This window comes from Cataglyphis hispanica, chromosome 18, assembly GCF_021464435.1.
Source record: "Cataglyphis hispanica isolate Lineage 1 chromosome 18, ULB_Chis1_1.0, whole genome shotgun sequence".
Lineage (NCBI taxonomy): Eukaryota > Metazoa > Arthropoda > Insecta > Hymenoptera > Formicidae > Cataglyphis > Cataglyphis hispanica.
The window spans coordinates 1,831,334-1,854,236 of NC_065971.1; the positions used below are offsets into that span (position 1 = coordinate 1,831,334).

Sequence of the window (22,903 nt, forward strand, 5' to 3'; positions counted from 1 at the left end):
ATATAAAAATTAAATATTAACTTTTTTTAACTGCACCTTAAGAATCTTTAAAAAAATACATCTTATTATATCAATGCATGTAGACTTCAAAGTGAAGTTTATGCATATAAGATATAAGCACTGAAATGAGCAGCGAATTATATTGAGTAATTTTTCTTGCTTTCTATCGATAAAGAGAATCTCGTCGAAATTCAAGCACGATTTTGTTCACAGATGGCATCACTTAAACTCGACGCCATTTAAATCAACATGTCTACCACAATGTTGGCGTGTCGCGTTTTCGGCCAACAAATATCTAATTTGCTTAATTCGACGATCTCAGTGTTCTCTCAAGTACCAAGAAGACACAGATGGAAACTCGTCAAGTTACCAGAGATTGGCAAAGGCAAAGCTTTTCGAAGGATTGTCCATTTCAAGGATAAATACACGGTTGAGCCTTTGCAGGTTACAAATTTAGGAGGCAGGGATCCTGTCACAGGTACGTGAGATAATATCATTGCTGCAGCATCTCACATTACATCTTAGATTAATATAATATATGATTTTCTTATTATTCACAAATTTATACTTAATAATATTCTATGAGTAAGTATGAGTATATAGATTGCAAAGCTAGGTAATATGAAGAGTAAGTCTGACCTCTGTTGACGAAGCAGGAAATTGCTGGAAGATAAAATAGATAACTTACACATCGGCTTTTGTTAATATTAGATTTTTGTACATATATCGGCACAATCAATCTATCATATTAATAATATAAATTATATTAAATTATATAGTAAACTATAATTATTATATAATTAAAAATAAATTTGTATATTACACGCATATTGATATAGTATAAAATAAAAATACCTATGTTTATGTTATAAGCTAATATATATATATATATATATATATATATATATATATATATATATATATATATATATAGAGAGAGAGAGAGAGAGAGAGAGAGAAAAAGAGAGAAATTTGCATTATTAGGTATATGAACTTTTTATGCAGAATAATTTTTCATACAATGATATTTCAGATAATCACAGCATTAGAAAAAGAAATTTTAAATTAAAATTAATCTACAGAGATTAGGCAATAAATATTTTACTTGTGATCAAAATATCTTCCTTGCAAAAACATTGCAAATTTTGTATTGAAGCATCTATCTTCTTTATTTGAAGCGAGGTATATAATTATAAAATAAAAAATGAATGATTTTTGAATCATTTAAACAGGTAGAGTAGCGGTAAAAGGAATCGGGGGTGGCATAAAGCACAAGTATCATTGGATCAACTGGATCAGGGATGGACCTAAAGACCTTAATGAACCACCAAAGGAAGAGAAAGTTCTAGAAATCTTCAAGGACGGTTGTAGGACGTCTTTCGTCGCGTTGGTCGGTACCGGACGCGAACTTAAATATATTTTAGCCACCCAGAACATGAAACCGGGCGACATAATACGTACTCATCAAGGAATACCGCGTAATCCTGTAAGGCCCTCGGAGGGAGATGCCTATCCTCTCGGTGCTTTACCCATAGGAACCCAAGTTAATTGCATAGAGAAATATCCAGGACAGGGTGCATTTCTGATTCACGCTGCTGGGGGCGTTGCAACGATAGTCAGGCGAGAGGAGGATCGTGTAGTGATACAAATAGCGAAAAAAAAACTTTTTAGCTTGCACGAAACGTGTATGGCTACGGTCGGCCGATTATCAAACATTGAACATGCTTCTACACCGATTGGCAGCGCGCAAAAGAATCGTGAATTGGGAAATCGACCGAGGAGTGGATTATTTCAACGTAAAACTGGTAGATTCGGTCGTAAAATAAAGCCGCCTCCTAAAGTAAAACGAATCGATGTCGAATTAGAAAGAAAACCGGAAGTTATTTCTTTAAATAGCAGATACAATGCTTAAACTATTACACATTGACAAATCACAGTTGCAGATTAAAATACACAATATATTAAAATTTATTCAGAACTAAATTGTTTATTTTATTGTCTTCGTTATCTTTTCTCACTTAACAGTCTGGATCTCTTATATATCTCTTATATATCTTGAAACATTTATTATATGTATGCAGGCCAGAATGAAAGGGAAGATATGTATTTATTTGGACGTATACAGCTAAGAGAGTTTATAAATCGTAGATAGAGTGCCTGGAAAAATCTGGAAAGGTTTTTCAGGACAATTTTTTGCTCGAAAAAAATGAAAAAAATATTTAGGAAAATTTACTTCGGAAATTTAGAGAATTTTTCGAATAATTCTTAACTTTCTTTGTGATTGTATAAATTAAAAATGCTGAAAATCTCAAAATAAATTTATATTAATTTATATTAAATTTGTGAAAATATAAAAAAGAAAAATGTTTTAACGTTATACAAAAATTTGTGGCAAATTAGAGATTTTTTAAAGATTTAGATAAACACTCTCGTACGATAATATCCTCGTAAATTTTCAGCTCACTATCGATTATATTTACGGAAATATAAGTTATACATGACAAAACACACACCCGTAAACAAACTGTTTACATAATCGTTGGAAGTCATTGATAATAATAGCGTATTTGCTTTCGAATGTTGTGTTTGGGAATGTCTCGTGTATACCTGAGTTTACGTCCTTGAATCTGATTGACAAAAGCATCCGAGTCGTGTGGGAATCCTGTCCCATATTATTTAAAGGCCCTTATTATAGTAAACAGTTTCCAGATTGGGATCGTACGAGCGTATTTGTTTTTGTACGTCGGATTCCAATCGATTTACCGAGATAGGGACGCGTTGTGCGAAAAGAGCGCAGCAGAGCGGCGTCGCGAAAGTGAGACAGACTCCACAAATTAGAACTTGAATAGGTCCGGCAGCCCATTTCGCATTACGCAATAATTGCCTTCGATCTAAATAATTCATTACTATCGGCGCCAATACTGTAACAATAAAATAATATGTTTTGCATTATATGATCCGTAAATCCAGAGAAATATATTTAAAAAAAAACGAGCTCTATTCATAAAAATTTATATTTATTAAATTTATATAAATAATTATATGATAATAAATATCCGAATAATTTTTGTTTATATCATATAAAAATAGAAAAAAATTTAGCTAACAAGTTAATTGATGATAATGTAATGATTGATTTTTAGCTTATAAATGAAGAACGAGGAAGCTTATCAATTGCTTACACATATACATAGTTCAGATACGGTTGAATGAAAAATACTCTTTAAGAAGGTTGATTAATGAAGCAACGCAGCAAAACCTACTCATGCTCGGAGAGGCCATAAGTATCCGTGATAACGTCACAGACGCGATTGCCTGTTTTGCCGCACGTTTGCTGTTGCCGACTTTTGTACCGTCCTCGGTTTGTAATTCGATTCCATTTTGGAGTTCAGTGATCCTCATCAAAGGAATATTCACGCAATTAGCCGCCGCAACCGCCGATAATGGTACCAGCCGACCTGCTAACGGTGGTCCACGTTGAGCAAGACGGTTCAAGGTCAACGCCGTTATCACAGCGCCTCCCGTAGCGCCGATGTAACTCCGCACTAACGTTTCTGTGGGAATCGGACTCGAGCCACTGCGATTCGTGTAATTTACTACAGCATTGAACGACTGGTTGATCCATTGCCAGAAAATTACAGCTGGCGTTGACCTACGAGAATTGCAAACGTCTTTCGATAACAATATAGATTACTAATAAATACTGTAAATTATCAATCTTCCAATCGTTAAGTAGTAACTCTAATTTTTCAATCTCTTGAATGTTTTGATCATGAACTTTGTCTTCTCGCGAAATAATCGCATTTGAAATTATCGAAAGCTCTTTATTTAGTTTTTATTTTTATTGCGAAGAATATAAAAATAGATTGATGGATAGTGATCGGAAAATTACTGCATATTGCTTAAGATTAATCTTCACATTCCGCTTTAAGATTAGTCTTCATATTTTGTTAAAAAGTACCAAAGAGGTCGAAGTACCCGACGTTCATATCATGATAATTTTATGTCGACAATTTTGAATACATACTTGTAAAACGTCATCATACAACCAGTTATCATCATATTCATGGGCACTTGAGCGCTCATACGCCCAATTAATAACATTTTTTCGCCAGTATCAGGATGGTAAGCGCTGTCGTAAAGATATTTACAGTTCCATAACTCATCCGCGGTGATTCCTTGTTTTTCCAGGTTTTCGCCCTGTCTGCGACGATCAAGTTACGCAATTTCATATTTCATATTTATAATTATTTATATATAATAAATAAAGAACAAAGACAGAGAGAGAGATACTAAGTTACAATTATATAAAAAAAAAAAGATATAGAATTTATAAAAGCAGGAAAAAAAAGTAAATAAAAACATGAAGTAATTAATAATAAATAGATGACTTGTCTTAAACAATACTTATTGTAATTCTTCTTTAAACATTAAGGTAATTGATAGTTTAATTAAAACAAAAAAAAAATGAACATTATAGCATTAATACATAACATCACACGCATACATGTTTACACACGTGCTTTACACACACACACACACGCGTAGTGTGACATATGATGGCAGTTTGCTGATTATATACATTCCAACAGAAAGAAGGAGAAAAAAGCTAATTATAAAGCAACGACTACCTGTATTTCGTGACGACATCACGCGCGTGCTCGAGCCGCTGTTTCGAAGCAAAGACATTGAGCGGATTCGTCACTGTCAGAAAGTGCAATGCCCTTCCTCGATATGTGCTCTGATCCCAGTACGGTCTTTCGATATCTATCTCCTGCACGTTATCCTGCGCCACTATCTTCTTTCTTTCCGACATCTCTTCGTATTTCTCTGCTACTATCTAACTGCTGCCTCTCTTTCCCACCTGAATTCACCTTCTCCCCACCTCACCCTCTCGATGTTGGAGAATCGTAGCCCTTTCTTCTCACCTGCTGAGAGTTCGGCAGTCTCCAGAGAGACGGCATACGGTGCTGTTCTATCTGCAACGAGGCAAGCTGTTCACCCAGCTACCAGCCGACTGACCCGCTCCCCAGAGTCCAGCCGATCTGCTTCTCCTCTCTCTCTCTTCGCTTCTACATGCTGGATGTCGTTTCTTCTCTTCGCTCCCCTTGTTCGATCCATCGGCTTTGCTTTGCCTCTTGCCGCGCTCAACTGTCATCGATAAGACTGTTATGCGCGCGCACGATCCACCCACGTAACTCCGTTTGACGGATTTTCCACGAGATGGTGGCACACGGAGGATTTTCCTGTTTTTTCAGGATTGATAAGAGTGTATTTAATGATATCACTATGTATATAATTTGAAGAAAGGTTATTAGTTCAAAAGTATTAATTTTATAGGAAAGATGGGAACGATACACGTGAGATAAGGCATTTAAAAAGAAATTTGATGTAATGTCATAAAAGAAAAAACGTAAAAAAAAATTATTGAATTAATCTGAAAAGAATTTTTTTAATTAATATTACCGTTTCATTAGCATTGCAATATTATTATTTTGATATTGCATTTTTAAAAGAGCGCCATAACCTAAACTATAATATTAATTAAAAATGAAAAACGCGATTAAAAGACTAAGCTATCATATTATAATGAGTCTCTTTTAATAATTCATGGTTAATTCTTGATCAGGAAATCATAGTCAGAGTATTGTAAATTTTGGCAGAACATATAGTGACTATCATTTACTGATCAGTTTATCTTATCTAATTCTTGGTCAGAAAATAATAACCGGAATAATTCAAACTGGAATAATTTTGTCTAAATATTATTTACTGATACGAGTTATCATTTACCGTTTCGCTTGGCCTGACTATTCTCTGATTATTTTTTGTCCAGAAAATGCTTTTTTAACAGCACCATCTATTAAAAATTTAAATTAACGTATTGTTTAGTAGCTAGCCATTTAAATAGAATTTTATCTTAATAGAATTTTGTACCCAGTCATTGGACAGTTACTGTTCAGTAAATTTAAAATTAATGAAAAACAGTCAGTTTTTGCAGACATTTTTTTACTGAGATATTATTATTTTAGTGTTGCATTTTCAAGGAAGTGATAATCTATTATTAATTAAAAAACGAAAAATGTGATTAAAAATTACGACATATAAAGTTACAAACTTTACATGTTTCATGTAACATTTTTAGATTTTTAAATACAAAAGTTTGAAAGTTGACGAATAATTAATGACATTAATATTTTTCACCTGTTGTAAATATACTTTCTTGCGAATCCGGATGTACTTGTGTTTATATAAGTTCGTAATCTTGTTCTATAATATCTATAATATAATATTATTTTTATATATATACATTTTATTTTATTACAACAAATGATGAGTATTTGTCACCGTATGTCACTGTTTTATGCGTTTAAAATTTTTAACATACCTTTGAGTCTCTCAAAGGAGTTTTCTAGGACAAGAAACTCACTTTCAAGGTGATAATATCGCTAAGTGATCTTGTTAACTGATCGTAAAGAATCGTGGTAGTAAAGAAATTCTTTATTGTTATGAACGTTCCTTAGAATAATAAAATTGTATTTAGAGCATGTGAATACATATTTGTTATGAGATTATTACTTTCTCATAATTAAATCATCTGTCAATAACAAGAACGCTTAATAACTTATTAATATATATCTTATGTATATGAAAACAATAAATAATATAAATTAATAATATAAATTAATTTTTTATAAAGTATATTAAATATCAGATTAATGTATATTAATTTTAATTATTGGAAATAATGCTTTAATTAGCAATTAACTGTATTGCACTAATTTTAGTTGAATCCTAATAAAACGTAATATGTGTTAATGAATGAATTTTTTAATTGAATTTGCCTTTTGGCAAATATTAATTACATTAATTGCGTAATTATACTAGAAAATATTCTCAAAAGAAATCAATATTTACTGTTACATGCTTATATTTTAAGGCTATTAAAATTTAAAAAGTATGTTAAAGGCAAATATAATAGGAGCTTATTTTAGATAAAATATTAATGGAATATTTTAATTTATTTTTTCACTCTTTTTTCTCTGCAACCAAATATTATGTAATAATTGTTTTTATTATAACTGTTAGAAAATTAAACACTACTAATGTATGTATGTGTGTGATATCTAACACCGATAGAAACTTTTTTATTATAGAGAACAAGAAAGAAAAGAATCTATGTCAAGTATGATTGAAATGAATGTAGAGGATAAGAAGGTTAAATATACAAGGTTGTAACCTTGTAGATTGTATGGAATTGTTTGCTATTATCATGTAAATTCGCCATTGATACGTTAATTACGACTTTTCTCTTATTAGCAATGTCAATCGCTGAAACGACCTAAATCATGCGAAATTATTACTGCCTGACATATTTTTTGGCGCTATATATTATATTTTAACGAATGCCCGATCGTTCACCAAACTTTCTAAATAGCCTCGTCAAGTATCATACTACTTGACTTGATTTTAATGACGCAATTTAGGTTTATTGCTCTAACTGTAATCTTATCTTTAGTTCAATTATTCTATTTTTGTTTATCAATAAGTATATTTTAATTTCGAATATCGTAGAGAACTATTTGCAAAACAATATCTATTAAACGAAATCAACAATTTTAATTAACAATATTTGATTAAATTAGAATTTTTTGTTGACATACATTTTTGTTTACATATATACGTATGTTCAATACAATAGCAATTTTTAATTAGCATCTTTTATAATTAAAAAATAACTAAATTTTGTTTTATAAAAGTAGGTCATACGCGATTGCGATGTTTTATGTTTTATCGAATCGATCAATGAAATATAGATTGTCCCATATATTCTATGGTGTGACCACATTGCGGTTTTTGGTCAAAATGTCAAAAAAGCTTTTGAGGGAATTTATTTGCTTTATATTTGAAACATAAATTTTGTCAGAGAACTATATATTAAAACTGTTAATTATTTTATGTACAATGTCAAGGAATCATTAGTTTCTACATAATTTTTATTATATTAACTTTATGATATACATTACGAGACACCAAAATATTCCATGTAATTAGGTATATCTGGCCGGCATTTCAGACTAGAAGAGAGACACGAATTCATTAATTTTCTCAGAATCATGCCCGTAGGACTCTAATTAATTCAATATATGCATGCCATATATCTTTTCACTGAATGGAATGCAGAGCAATATGCATCAATATTTTAAGTGTTCCGTATAAGAACATAAACATTATAAAAACAGATACGTTTCACAGGTACCATTAGAGAGTTCTGCATCAATATCAGGAATGTCAAATAATCTAAAAAAATTCAGTTTGAATTAGTTAAGGATGTTTTGTATGTACAATAGTAGCAAAATGATTGTCAAAATAAAAAAAGACACATTTCTTACATTTACACTGTTTGAAAAATCAAAAAAATAAATTCGGATTATGAAAAGAATTATTAAAGTATCACAAAATAATATAGATTTTGACGTCTTCACAAAAAAGAAAATAATTATAATTAATATTTTTCCTAATTCATTTTAAAAACTTTTGATTCTAAATATTCTCTGAAATCAAGAAATAATGAAAAACGAGTATTTGCAGAAAGAGAGAAAGAGACAGATATTTTTCTACAATTTAAAATCCTCATAATTTTTGATCGTTTCAGTGAATCGACTCACGATTTCTTAAGTCTCAGAACATATGTAAGAACATTCTGTACAATTTTGATTAAATTCCTAATATTTCAAAAATAGGAAACATCCTTAAACAGAATACTGTTATATATCGATTATATATTTTTTTATATATTAACAAAAATCGATATATGATAATATTTTGTTTTTTTTTCCGAGTGAATTTTTTGTAAATTATTTGATATCTTAAGTATACATATGTATTAACATATATTGATAACTATCTAATAATATCTGTGAAATATATTAGTCTAATTATATTCTTATATGGAATATATATATTTAAATAAATAAATAAATATATATATATATATATATATATATATATATATAATAATTAATATTTTTAATATATTTTTATTTTTGTTGATACTTAATTGATCGTAGAATAATAGCTTAATTTAGCAAAAATTATTTTTACACAGTCAAGGAAATTCAGAAAAATACTTATTTAAAAGAAGAAGTAGCATATTCATGCGTTAAAGTGACAGTTTTGCTTGGATGATAATTACGAAGTAGCTGATGCACTGAGTAAATTGTTTTCAGCTACAACCTTTCCAATGATGTTTATTTTTTCTGTATACCACGTTTAATACTAGAACGATAATAACAGAGCACTCCACTAGCCTACTTACTTGCTAGCAATAGAACATAAAGGTGAGACCGAAAAAGAAAGGTACGAAAATTGAACGACTATATGGAGATAGAAAATTGTGTAGAAATGTATATTTAATGTGCTGCAAGATAGATATGCACGCATGTGTGTGCTTGTGCGTGTATGCTTCAGCTTTAGGCAAGAGTTTCATCTCATGCAAAACATGTTTTTCTGCATGTCTACTCTATTGAAGATACAATCTTGCAGAAATACTCGATAAAGTTATTTCCGGTACATTATATCCAGATTACTTGAAATCAAAGTCATGATAATTTACCGTTAAAATTTTAGGGAGGACGCAGTAAGTTTCAACTTCTGAATTTAACTTCTGGTAAATTATCAGAAAATGTCAAGAATAATCGAAACCATTCTATATCTATATATCAATTATCTATGTATTGGACACACTTTAATATGATAAATATTATTTTCATCAATGTTATTTACATCTTTTTATCTTTTTCAAATATTTATTTTTATTTTTATTATTATGTATATTCAAATTTTATATATATATATATATATATATATATATATATATATATATATATATTAACATCAATGTTATATGTTTGACTTCTCATATCATCTTGTCTATTATTGCATTTAATTGCATTATTCATTGCATGATTAGCTTTATGATCGTTGACAGCGACGTGTTTCATTTAATGATTTATTATCTTGAAATGATAACTTCAGGCAGAGAATACGAGATATGTAATATTCTTCCTTCCCTTTTTAAAGAAGTATTTCATATGAACATGCAATTCTATTAATAATTAAAATAGATGCAATACTATACTATTTTATTTGCCAACGAGTATATAATATACTCGTATATAATATACTTTTATACTCGAAGAAATGATTATAGTAATAATTTTTTTTTTTAATAAAAACAGTTCTTATATGCTACACTTACAGTTTTAGTTTATTCATTCTAAATATATTTATATATAATATATAATATATCTAAATAATCTAAATATATCTAAATATATATATATATATATATATATATATATATATATATATATATATATATTGCATACGAGAATGAGTTTTTAAGTAGTTGCAATTGTTTCGTATTTGCATTTAGAAGAAATAAAAATATTTTTTTATATATAAAATGTAAAATTATATATAAAATTAAATATGCCACAATAGTTGCATAGTTTCTGTCAATAACTACGCCATTACCAACAATAGATGCTCAAAAAGCAAGTGATCTCAATTCTTTTTGTTACGAATATCGATTCGGTTGAATATCCACTTGAATAAACGGATCTATTGAGTTGTTTAGAAAGTAATTTCGTTTTTTACAAAATGATCAATACTTAACAGAACAAAACTTTTCTTTTTATTAAAAATATTGTCTTTCATTCTCATGCAAAAAATGAAATTACTTTCGGAACAACTCAATAATTTGTTTAGATACTAAGAAATTAATATTTACATATTCTAGACTTTTTAACATACAACGAAAATTCCACTTTTGCTGAATCTAGTCATTTGATGATGGACATTATTTTCTTTAAAATTATCTGTTGTATACATATTTCATTTTGAAGTAAAATTTTGATGTTGAGCGGTCAATTGATTTCGTAGATAATGATAATCGTAAAACGATACTTGATTATATCACGAATTGAAAATATCGATGCATATATATACGCTATTTTTACTATCTCTAGATTCAGCTCTAGATTTTAAGATTTTGATGATTGATAGAGCAGACGACATGTTTTTTTTACAACTTTTTTTTAGATGAGTGTGAAACATTTTCAAATTATATAACGCTTTATATTAATTTATTTTATGTTATAAATAAAGTCTTTTTTTTATAAATTTCATTTTATAAATTTTAATAATTATTTTCATTAAATTTATATCAAGAAAAAGTTTTTTCTAAAGTGCAATTCTTATTAATTAAGAAAAGTGTCTAAATCCTTACTAATTAAAATTTTAAAAATAATAAAGTTACAGTATATACAAAAAAGTAAATGAATTTATATACGATAAATATATGCGCAATATTAAAGCATTCTTTACGAAAACGATTGATGACAAACGCAGATTTTACTAGAAATATCTAGTGGATTAAATATTAAAAATATAGGAAAATAGAAAATATTTGTCTTAACAGTCTAACATAATTTCCTACATTATAATGTCATTATGTTATTGTGGTTTTTACTATTTGCGTAAAATTGCGTTTTCAGTCCTGAGAAAGTAATAAAAAGAAAAAGCCATACATTTTCCGTTCATAATGTACGCAATTGTTGCGCGATAATCTATGATTTATGATCTCACAACGTTGACAGTCGAAGGCCTTAATCGAAGCTCCTTCTCGGGCTGAGTCTGAATAGTTTCTCTGAGTTGAATAGCGTGATTGTCGCCAAATACATCTTCAATTCATGCTAATTGCTGAATCAAATATAAATTAGTAATATTCATTAATGATACGTGAGACTCATTATAATCAATTGTGTCAGTTATATCTGAAATATAATTATTGATAAATAATCAAAAAATATGAAAAAAAAATCTTATTATGTACGAAATACCACGCACATATATAATTCAATTTACAAGAATAACTCTCTTAAAAAAATATTTTTTTTATGATATAAAATGATATATAAATTATTCTTTTTTTATGCAAATAAAGTTTCTATGTATCTTTTTTTTTGCATTTCTCGGATGATGTTTGATGTAATGTCCCATTATTCCCGTGTCATGCGATATTTATCTGCCGCTATTTAAGTACGCAATGAGACTCTTCATGAAATAGGTCGTGGTTGTTATAAAGTAATCATAATTAATATAAGTAACTAAAATAAATTTCCCGCGGCGCCAGGATATTATGGATTAGTTCCGCCTTTCAACGTCGTGTAAAATAAACTGTATCTAACATTATGCAACATGCGTGGATTTCGAGGCTTAATAGCTACAAAGTCTCACGTAAGCTTCATCTTTTGTTCATTTTTTATAATGGATCCTGAGGATTATAATTATCGAATTGACTTGTTGATAACATTAAAATAAGTAATTGTCGCTGTCCAACAAAGCAGAATCTCTGCTTTTGCAAATAAATAAAAATAATAAAGAAATTGAATGCATCGTTTATTTTGTGAATAAAATGTAACTCAGATTTTTGTGATTTTGATATTGTTAATGGTAACAACACTTTACTATTCCTATTCACATTTTATATATAAAAGATATAAATACTACAACTGTTAATTGTTAATAAATATGTATATAATTATTTTCTGAAGTATTACATTCTAATACATTAATACGCTGATATAACAAGATAACAAGAATTGTAAAATAATTGGATATTACAACATTCACCTTTCTTTTCCTCTTCAGCTTCTTCGATATAAGATTAATATCTTAAAAATAAACGAATCTAATTCATACTCTATGTTTGTGTGCGTACCTTGATACATTTTCCATCAGTGGGCTCTTTGTAAGCTTTGTAAGATCTATGATGATTAATGATGTTTAGCAAAAGTTTAAAGAGGGATCTTTAATGATCTTTCAGACAACATTTTTTTGCGCCTCTCCAGCGAACTTATTTTCCAATCAAGAATGTATAACAAACTAGAATATCGAGATTAGCGCAAACCGATTACTCGAGATTATCATTTCATATCCTGTCGATGTTCCGTAATTCCGTACTGGGTCAACCGGATAAAGGGGTAAGCAGGTTACATGGCGAGCGACGCAAGCGTGCGCTTCAATATCCCACCCAACTCCGCGTCTCCTTTTTACTTCATGATTCACAATGTAGAAGTCGATGAATGACAGTCACCTACGATGCGTATTCTTTTTCTGTCGCTCTGACTACTCTAGTAGCCGCGAGTGAAAGCTCGCACGCGCTCGAATGTGCTCGTCATGCCTCCGGTGCGGCACGTTTCGTGTTCCTCGCAACCCCACGTAAAACAATCTTTCGGTGATGATGCGTTTCCTATGCAAATATGCGATAGATCTATATTTCCAGACCAGTGGAATGAGACGGTTCGCCTCGTCCGGGTTGCGTTCTGAGAAAATTATTGTCCGGATTCAATGATTTTAACGAATCACATTTCTTTTGCAGCTGCAAAGATAAGCTCGACGAATCTTTAAAGTCACGTCGAAAGCATAAGTACAGTAATCATCAGTAATCACATATGTACAGAAAAAAAAAATAAAATTAGTTATTGTTCATATTTTTGATGGAATGTTTTAGATTCTATGTCATAAATAATTTTTTTTAAACATTTTTCTATGCGATAATATTGCGTAAGCTGTAGAATGTATAATGCAACAGGATTTATAATGTAAATGCGATCGTTATCAGATAGATCTCGAATAAAAAGCAGCCACTATATGCAGGATGTTTATTTTGGAAAAACATAAAGAACTTATGAATTCTCAAGGATTTTTTTATATTTGAAAAAATCAGAATTCTCGTGGGTTTTTTATTAGAATTCGGGAAATTCTTAAAAAAAATTTTGTCTTAGATAATTTTGCTCTTACAATGTAACTAGTCGGCAAACCAAATGAATTATGTATTTAAAATATATTATAAATATATTATATATCTCTCTTTGTATATTCAATGTCTAAACAGAGTATAGAATAAACAGTTTATTGTAATTTTTTATTGTAATTTTTAGTGATAAAAAATTAAAAAATATTATGCAAGTGAAAAATGTTTATTTTATGAAAGTTATCGAGCTTTTTTTCCAAATCTAACACTTAAAATTTAAGCGACTTTTTTTTTTTCTTTGTATGAGTAAAAAATATTAAAAAGCACACACAATTGAAAAACTTATTTTAGAAAATGGCATCTAAAAAGAATTTCTAAAAATATTTTCTTTACTTGAAATTTTGAATACAAAAATAAGAAAGATTACAGAATTTTTTTATAAAATTGAGTAGACACCATGATAAGGACATAAATAAAGTATAAAAAAGTAGATGTATTTAAAAATAAAGTTATACATCGTCTACTCTTATACAAATTTATCTTATCAGCAATAAAAATCGTAAAATTATATAGGGTAACACAGACATTTAAATTTGATAAGTTACTGTTAGATTTGTTTAGCCTTTTATTATTTGGTTCTATTTATTTTGTTATTTGTTAATCTAATAAAAACATATCAAATTTAAATCTTAAACTATATTGCATGAACGATAGTTTAAGTAAAGGAAGTCAAGCATGCTAAGAAAACCAGATATTGACCGTGAAGGAAGAGAATGATTTTGAAAAATTGCAATCGAATGGCAAATAAACGAAACCAAAGTAAGGCGCACAACTGTCGTACGAAGGTTACAAACCGGTTGCAGAAAAGAGGCTGCATCGCAACATGCATACATGATAGTCTAATTTCATGTGTGAAGAGTGCAATGACGTTAATATATGGTCAACATTAGACGATCAATTCTTTTATATATTCTTTTTACCACGTTTTATTGGTTATTATATAACGAAATTCTACAATATTTACATATAATATTTTTAAATCACATAGTCTCTTTCTTTTTTGTCTGCCTCTTTTACATTCTTTGATTAATTTATGATCAATTTTTTTTATAGTAGAGATTTAGACATGATCTTTTTCTTAATAATTGCTTAATATTTAACATTAAATCTCTTATACAATTAATTCACAAATCAATATTTGAATGAAAAATTTAATGAAACGTAAATTAAGACTAAATATAATGTCTGGTTATTTTCAATTATACTTCTCAGCCTAAATTTATGACAATATTTCAATATTTAGAAGAAAGACAAGAAAACTATTCTTCATAATTTTTTTTTTCGCTAAAAAGAAATCGGCTTCCGGGATTTATTAAGACAAATTATCATACATATGGGTTAAAGTTTTTGGTATGACAATATTTCCTCAAAAATCAAATTGAACCTAATTTTATAGCGTTTACTTTCCGCTTTAGGCAGAGATAATTTACGAATTATAACGTTACCTGTAATTATCCACGATAAAAAGTCGAGGGTCGTTGCAGGTGGGTACCTCAAATAATATACATATATCGCTTCCTACTCGTCGAGAAATGCTCGTTTAGAATTGCGTGGAAGAGAATGTCGCGGAGAAGAACCTTTCCTGAATCTGTGAAACGGATTACTGAAGGACATTGTTATTACGGCACGTGCGTTGCCGTTTGCTCCCATTTTGTAAGTACGATTACAGGACACCCCGCTTGCTAATCATGTACTATAGAATAAAAATGGAATAACGTGTAATAATTACGGTGTGGTTCAAGTAAGAACCGCCGCTGTTGCTTCAAGTAAGAACTTTTGTGAGAAATCTTGATTGTCTGGCAACCGCTGGGTTGACAACTTGATCATGCAATTATGATGTCCCGTTAAAATTATTTTCTTTAATCAAAAATTAAATTATATTCATATTTTTTCCAGCATCTATTAAATCAGACAAAAAAGTTAGATAGGGACTTTTAAGGTAGCTTAACATTTTTTTACATATTAGATATAGCTTTTTATATAATTTATTAAATAAATATCTTTTTATTTCCTATAGACATAAAAATGTATAATGATTAGCAAAGAACATTAATAGATCTATTTAAAAGCGATCTCTCTCGCCAAGATGTTATCCGGTAATTTTTCTGCTATTTTTCTTTCATTGTTGAGCATTTTATTTAATGTTATGAATTTTGAGCTTGTTTCACTGTCATTACACAAAAATTCTACGACCAGCCAACCATCAACGAATTCTCTACGTGTTTCCCAAGACATCACATTGCATAGAGTGCAGCGGCAATCTCTCTCGGCAGTATTATCTAAGCCATGGACCGTTACCCCCACCGACCTAAATGCACGCCGTATAAATGGTCACGACACCTTCTCACCACTGTCAGTAAGCAGTGCATCTAATCTCGTCTGCAATGTACATTACGGAGCTGTGCAAATAGTGTGAGGTTTCGTGGCGTTAATTTTTTTACATTTTGTATAACACGTCATTTATGATTTTTTTTTTAAATTAATTACAACTGTCTTTTTTTTTTCTCTGTGTGTGTGTGTGTGTGTGTGTGTGTGAGGCATTTCGATGATTCATACAATTGAGAATGATCATACATATATTCAGCACCGCACAGCTGATCGGTGTCATCTACAATGAGATATGTAAACAAGTTAATTGAAATAATCGAAATTAATAGTGCAAGATTAAAATTGTTTATTTACATTATGAAGTGCGGAAATTTTGAAGTTATCGAGTGGTCTTGCAGAACCGGATGTCCAAGAGTGGCTCAAATATCGTGTTGGATATTAATCCTGTTGATTATTTGTTCACGACGAACTTACTCGTTGACATTTGATAATACAACGAATCTTTTTGTCCAAAAATGTCAAATGGAATGCAGTTTGCATAAAGATTTTACAACTTGCGGAAAATATAAAGTTGTGAGGTGGTTGAATACAATAGTTAGAGAGAAGGTAAGAGTTGTGCTGTAAACGATACCTATATATACATATACATATACATATATATATATATATATATATATATATATATATATATATATATTATAATTACATTTAGAAATTCAAAAATTAATAGCCCGTATCAATGTTGTGTAATAAAATTGTGTAATAAATATGAAGGATAAGTCATTTCAAAATAAATATATTATTTTATCAATATTTTTGCTCTCATATTAAAATAATAAAGTTATTAATATTATTTGATTTAATTTTTATTTACATAATTTTGATTTAGCTATATTAAATACGATTTTAATTAAAATAAAATTATAATAAAATTGTAAAAAATAATTAATAATTAATATAAATTAGATAATAATAAATAGTAACAATTATATATATATATATATATATATATATATATATATATATATGTATATGGATGTATGTATATACATCTATACATACACACACACACATATGTGTGCGCGCGCGCGTGTGTATTTATGTATAATTTATAAAATTATATTTCACTGAAAAAAATATTGTAATTTAGGAATTTAATTACGGCCCGTTTCGAGTAATAAGGATACCATCAATACACAAGCAATCCTTTTTGCCCTATTTACCACGTTTTCGAGCATTTAAGAGCAGCATAACGGAAACCCTAAACTTTGTTAGAGATAGCGTAGAAGATTTATTGACAAAACGTGCCATTGTATATACAGTAGACAATTCAGCAGTTACTAGAGGCTTTCCGTCAAGTTTAATGTTAGTGGACGAAGATGAACTTATGCAGATAAAAGATAAGGAAGAAGTGGAAGGTAAGATTTGATAGCAGATCTATCGAACAATAAAATATTTATATTAATAAGAATATATCTGAAGATATTGTATTTTTCTGCGCGTTCCTATTTTTGACTATAATATAATCTCTAAATATATTTTTATTTCGATTATATGTACGTATAATAAAAATTTAGAGAGATGGACATACATATATATCATGTTATCGTTTATATTTTTTATTTTTGAAATTCTTGAAGTTGTTAAAGACTTTATGATAATACATTGATTTCTTGGCAATAATAAGGAAAGATGTGTTTTATACAACGGGACATTAAAATTCCGACAGCATAATTGTAGTTGCATTTTGTTTCGGTTAACGGGTAACGTTATAAAACAAGTATTATCACTGCAGAAACTCTGCAATCTATTACATTGTCCTGTATATTTGAAAAAAAAAAAAAAACGATGAATGCTACAATGAAATGACAGCGTTTACTTCCTTGTATTTCTTGTAACGGCAACGATATTTAGTTGCTGTCAATAGTTCTATAGTATTTAGTGATAGTTTTCACAAAATAGATAAAAAAAAAATTATTATTGTATTATTTTACAGGTGATTGGCGAATTTTCAAGAAGAAAAAGTCAATAATCTTTCCGGTTCTTATAATATTAAACTTAATCAAACTAAAGCTATTGTTATTACCAATTATCCTAGGAGTTCACTTTATTAAAAAGATTCTCGTATTTGGATCGATCCTTTTAACATCGATATTGGCGCATTTAAAAGTTTGCAAAATACAAGGTGCTGCTCAATATGGTGCTCATGCGCACCATCCGCATCCTCTTCATTTCTGGTCCACTGCAGCGGAATCAAGTGACTATCCAACGGGTAAGAATATATTTTAAAGAATTATTTTTTTCCGAAACATATATACTAAAGAAGTATTTTTTATTTGATAAATTTTTAAAAAAGCCGAGTAAAAAAAATGCAATGAATAATAGAATATTTTTAAATGTTGTAATTGTTTATAATACTTGAAAAATTATTAAAATCTATTATTAAGTTTTTTATAATAGTAATACAATACATTTCATTATATTGTTAAATCACGTGTGCTAAAAATCACGTGTGAAATAAATCTCTTTGTTGAATAAGAATAACTGGTACAGCATGGTAGTTTTGCATAATCATAAATTATATAGGCTAAGTTAAGATCAACATCGTTCATATGGTGTAAGGAGCTAGCTGATGCATTTTTGTAGAATGCAACTTGTAGACGAATATATATGTAATATTGATGCGCTGACATCAATATATTTAATGTCAATCGACAGCATCTGCTAGAGTTCGTTCCGATAACTGTACATTTCACATAATTAGATGCGTCATTAACTTTTTTTCAAATCTTCAGAGAGCGCATCACAAATGCTCAATATTCTCTATAATATTGAATTCCTTTTTCACGCAAATTTTTGTCACCTGTTAGAAAAAGCATTCTCCATATTGGAAAGAAAAAGATAAACTCTGAACTAGTGCAGCCAATTCAGAGTTAAAACGAACAGATCCAATATCGTCCTATTTTTTTAACACGCATTTTAACATTCTCTTTTCAGGATACGGACAAGATGACACTAATTGGCACAGAAACGATTACCAGCTAGGTTATACGAATTATCAGTTGTTTCGCAATCCTTACGGGTGAAAATGTTGCGAACTGTCACCGATCACTAGCGAAAAATTCGTATAATTCTTTATCTTGGATAATCTTAGTAAAGTGTACGCATCAGCTTGAGACACGCGAGATTGTTAATACCATAATAAGTAATGTAATTGTGATTGTATGGATTTTTGTAATTTATTTAATCGCGATAATCGCGTGTAATTTTCAACAAAATTGTTCGTGGCGCGGTGTGTCGAATAAATTCCAATCAACGTCGGCAACGCTTATCTCGGCTTCGTTCGTTCGCCGCCTATCCTATCGAAGAACACATACTTGCAAAATGACTTTCACATAGCTTATTACCGTTATTTGTGAGGCACATGTTGATATATTTCCAGTCTCTGTAACTTTGTGGAAAGAGACTTTGAGAAAGGGCATGGTATTAAGGATACATCCGTCTTTTCTTTAAATCCTACATTAATAGAGGACGCGTGAAAGAAGATGGAAAGATAGAGAGAGAGAGAGAGACAAAGATAGAGATATAAAATCCTATCTCTATCGCATATCTCTTATAAATTATAAAAATTAAAAATGATTTATGCAAATATGCAATTATTTACAATACCTAGTACAAAGTGTCTGTTGATCTCTGACACTAAGCGTTGCGTTCGACACGGAAACAGAATTTTTCAAAGATCAGACAGATTGCCAAGATGCCAGATGAATACAAGAATGATTCGTGGTCAAGGTCACGCGCCGCCCGGATATTCGGTCGAGCACGATGGCTCCTCTGACGACCTACTGACAGATTTGGACGAGCGCCCGGTTTCTGGCTCGAGCACACGCGCGTAATCGCTAATCGTGCGTGCCGCTGTGCACGTGTGCACGTGTGTGAACGGCGCGCGCGTGTATGTGTGTGTACACGCGTGTGACCCGTGCCACAGTTCGATCGTAGACCGTTATCGGCTCGCAGACGATGCGCGACGAGAGAGGCCAGTCATATCTGTCGTCGACACATTTTAGGCTTTCTTTGATGACGGTATTAAATCTGATATATTTTCCTCTCACCCTTTCCTTTTCTCGATTCACCGCTCTCTTTAACCCACCGCGCGCTCAGCGATAGAATTAATTTTACAATTAATTTAATTTAATTTTTTTTTTTATCAGATTCTTTTACCGCGTATTCTCAAAATCACTCAGACGACCGATCTTTTTCTTTTCTAAAGAAATGATTTTTTTTCTTTACATCGTTAGAATTGTTCATCATTTGCAATTGTAAGGAAAGATGCTGAGCCTGTTCCAAGGAATATTATAAGTGAAAAAAGATGTGAGAACTTGCGAAGTCGCTCCACTGACGAGCGACAGATTGATAAGGATGTTCACACGGGCTTCATGAAGTGGTAGGAAATGCGAATCGGAAGCGACGCATTGTGCATCGCTACGGATAAGCGATCGATACGCGGCATGCACTCGTCCACAGCAACTCGACCGTTACGTTCTTACGTTATATGCGAACGAAAAAGTCGCATTAACGTAACGGATCATCGTCCATGTCACGGCGCTCGACTTACGCATCCGTACGTACATCCGAATGTATCGCCCATATATTGTACAATTCATATATATATATATATATATATATATATATATATATATATATATATATGTGTGTGTGTGTATGACGTAGATGGATGATCCTGAACGGTATGTGTTAAATACCGGAGATGTTTGTCAGGATAATTGGAGTTTGCGGGAAGGAAAGAAGTGTCGGCATCAACGATTTAATTGAAGGTTTAGTTTAAATAGTGATCTGTCTCTTTTTTTTTTTTTAGAGGAAATCGTTAATTTGAAATCGAATAGAATTATCACGATAAATAACTGATTGTCTGGGAAAGATCTTAGATCGAAATGTCAACTTTTAGCATGATTTTGCAATGTACGAATGCGTTTCAGGTTTCAATTCAGGTTCTCCGTTTGTCTGTATAAAAATATCGATATCACAAGATCGTCAAATCCGATGCGTTTTACGGATTTAATTTGAACTTTTTTCCTTGAATATTTCTTACCGATATTAGTTCTATAAGATATTGTTTGCGTCTTTGTGTGGATGGAATAAAATGAGAGTAAGTAGAAGAATATTACTAGTGTTGGTGATCGATTATATTCTAATTTTCATAAATTTACTTTCTATAATCTTTTTGACAATCTTTTGTGATTAAAAGCAGATTGCGTGTTTAATATCATTTCCTATTTGTGATTGTAAATATACGTAAGTAAAATAAAATTGTAGAATAAATTAACGTGTCCCCCTTATTTTTTCTCAATTGAAATGTGAACTATAATATATTATACTTGCAAATTTCACGCTCTGCTTTGTGTCGAGATTGTAACATATCGATCGACCAACGATTGTAACATATTTACATTGTTTGACATATATCTTAATATAAGAATGTAAAAAGATTTATATTATTTTCTTTTTCATTAAAGTTTTGCGTTTAAAAATAATGGCTTCTTTTATTCCTAATGTTCCTTTTGTTAATTTGGATACGTGAAAAGTTAAACGTAAGTATTCACGAAGAATCGCTCGTAAAGAATCTACGAAGGAAAAGGTAAAAATATAAATGCGAGAAAACTAATAACTTACGTTTTCGTGTAGTAAGCGAACGATTCCGCAGGTGTGTCACACTGGTTTGAATGTGAAACTTGAACGAAAAGAAGTAACACACCGGTTTGACCCTCTTTTCATAAGGAATACATTTTTGTACAATGAAATCAGAAATCAGGGGTTTCAACTTCTAGTTCCAAATCATAAATTGTTAAAATTTCCGATAAAAAAAGGAATGTATCAGGAATAGTCATGTATAAAATTTTATAATTGTATAAAATTTAAAAATTAAATTTTAAAATTGTTAAAAAATTTAAGGAAATTTAAAAAGAAATTTAATTTAATTTAAAAAGAAAATTATATATACATTATAAAATTATTTAGTTGTAATTAATAATGTTTTCATAAAAATTGGATTTTTAAACTATAAGAAAAAAACTTCTAATTATTATGTTTTCATAAAAAAATATTATTTTATTAAAGCTTCTCTCTTATAAGCACTTCGCGATTTAAGATGCAAATTTTATTGATCTTTTTGCGAAGATCTCGAGAATCTGTTTTTATTTAAAAACATCAACAGTATTCGATGATATTCTTGTAAAAGTTCTATTGACATTATAACGGTTTCCTTTTAAACATTCATTTGCAAATAGTATCTTGAATCATTGATCTTATGCATCGCGATGTCAAGTATAAATGGTAATCATATTATGTATATTAAGTCGAGTCAGTTTCATTATAAAAAAATGACCTATCTGTCGATTGTCGATGAAACCTAAGCCAGTTTTTCGAGGATTAATTCAGGTCACGAATGCTATTCGATAAAAATGTCACTGAAGATATTCATTTCGGATATATTGGTAAGTTTTCGAGAAAACGAGAGAAATCGCTCGTAAAAGTATGCAACCACGATTGAACTCATGACTAATTTGATTCAATTGGAATGAATGATCTTCGCTGACGTCATAACCGAATGTAGTTTCCACATAAAAAGTAGATCACACAGGAAACTGATCAAAACTCGCTTTTTACATTTTTTTA

At 30.1% G+C, this 22,903-nt stretch overlaps 3 protein-coding genes across 3 annotated transcripts; 2 read left to right on the top strand and 1 right to left on the bottom strand.

Annotated features, from left to right (window-relative positions):
• The first annotated feature begins 219 nt into the window (after positions 1-219).
• Positions 220-1,983, top strand: LOC126856395 (39S ribosomal protein L2, mitochondrial). The gene is made up of 2 exons (XM_050604858.1): positions 220-478; positions 1,233-1,983. The coding sequence occupies exons 1-2, from the start codon at positions 250-252 to the stop codon at positions 1,910-1,912; spliced, it is 909 nt and encodes a 302-aa protein (XP_050460815.1). The 5' UTR covers positions 220-249; the 3' UTR covers positions 1,913-1,983.
• LOC126856389 (sideroflexin-1) lies at positions 1,962-5,116 on the bottom strand. Its single transcript, XM_050604849.1, has 4 exons — positions 4,632-5,116; positions 4,028-4,204; positions 3,264-3,652; positions 1,962-2,921 (listed from the first exon to the last, which is right to left on the bottom strand). Exons 1-4 carry the CDS (start codon positions 4,814-4,816, stop codon positions 2,677-2,679), a joined length of 996 nt encoding a protein of 331 aa, XP_050460806.1. The 5' UTR covers positions 4,817-5,116; the 3' UTR covers positions 1,962-2,676.
• Positions 5,117-16,090: 10,974 nt separating this feature from the next.
• LOC126856391 (uncharacterized) lies at positions 16,091-19,885 on the top strand. Its single transcript, XM_050604852.1, has 4 exons — positions 16,091-16,816; positions 17,361-17,628; positions 18,207-18,482; positions 19,208-19,885. The coding sequence occupies exons 1-4, from the start codon at positions 16,496-16,498 to the stop codon at positions 19,294-19,296; spliced, it is 954 nt and encodes a 317-aa protein (XP_050460809.1). The 5' UTR covers positions 16,091-16,495; the 3' UTR covers positions 19,297-19,885.
• Positions 19,886-22,903: the final 3,018 nt, after the last annotated feature.

Bases quoted from the DNA above. Each gene is read 5' to 3' on its own strand.
- LOC126856395 (XM_050604858.1), top strand. From the start codon at position 250: ATGTCTACCACAATGTTGGCGTGTCGCGTTTTCGGCCAACAAATATCT. The intron at 479-1,232 runs GTACGTGAGATA...TCATTTAAACAG, and splicing joins AGGCAGGGATCCTGTCACAG to GTAGAGTAGCGGTAAAAGGA.
- LOC126856391 (XM_050604852.1), top strand. From the start codon at position 16,496: ATGAGATATGTAAACAAGTTAATTGAAATAATCGAAATTAATAGTGCA. The intron at 17,629-18,206 runs GTAAGATTTGAT...ATTATTTTACAG, and splicing joins AGATAAGGAAGAAGTGGAAG to GTGATTGGCGAATTTTCAAG. The intron at 18,483-19,207 runs GTAAGAATATAT...TTCTCTTTTCAG, and splicing joins ATCAAGTGACTATCCAACGG to GATACGGACAAGATGACACT.
- LOC126856389 (XM_050604849.1), bottom strand. From the start codon at position 4,816: ATGTCGGAAAGAAAGAAGATAGTGGCGCAGGATAACGTGCAGGAGATA. The intron at 3,653-4,027 runs GTATGTATTCAA...CAATTCTCGTAG, and splicing joins TGTATGATGACGTTTTACAA to GTCAACGCCAGCTGTAATTT. The intron at 2,922-3,263 runs GTAGGTTTTGCT...TTATTGTTACAG, and splicing joins TATGGCCTCTCCGAGCATGA to TATTGGCGCCGATAGTAATG.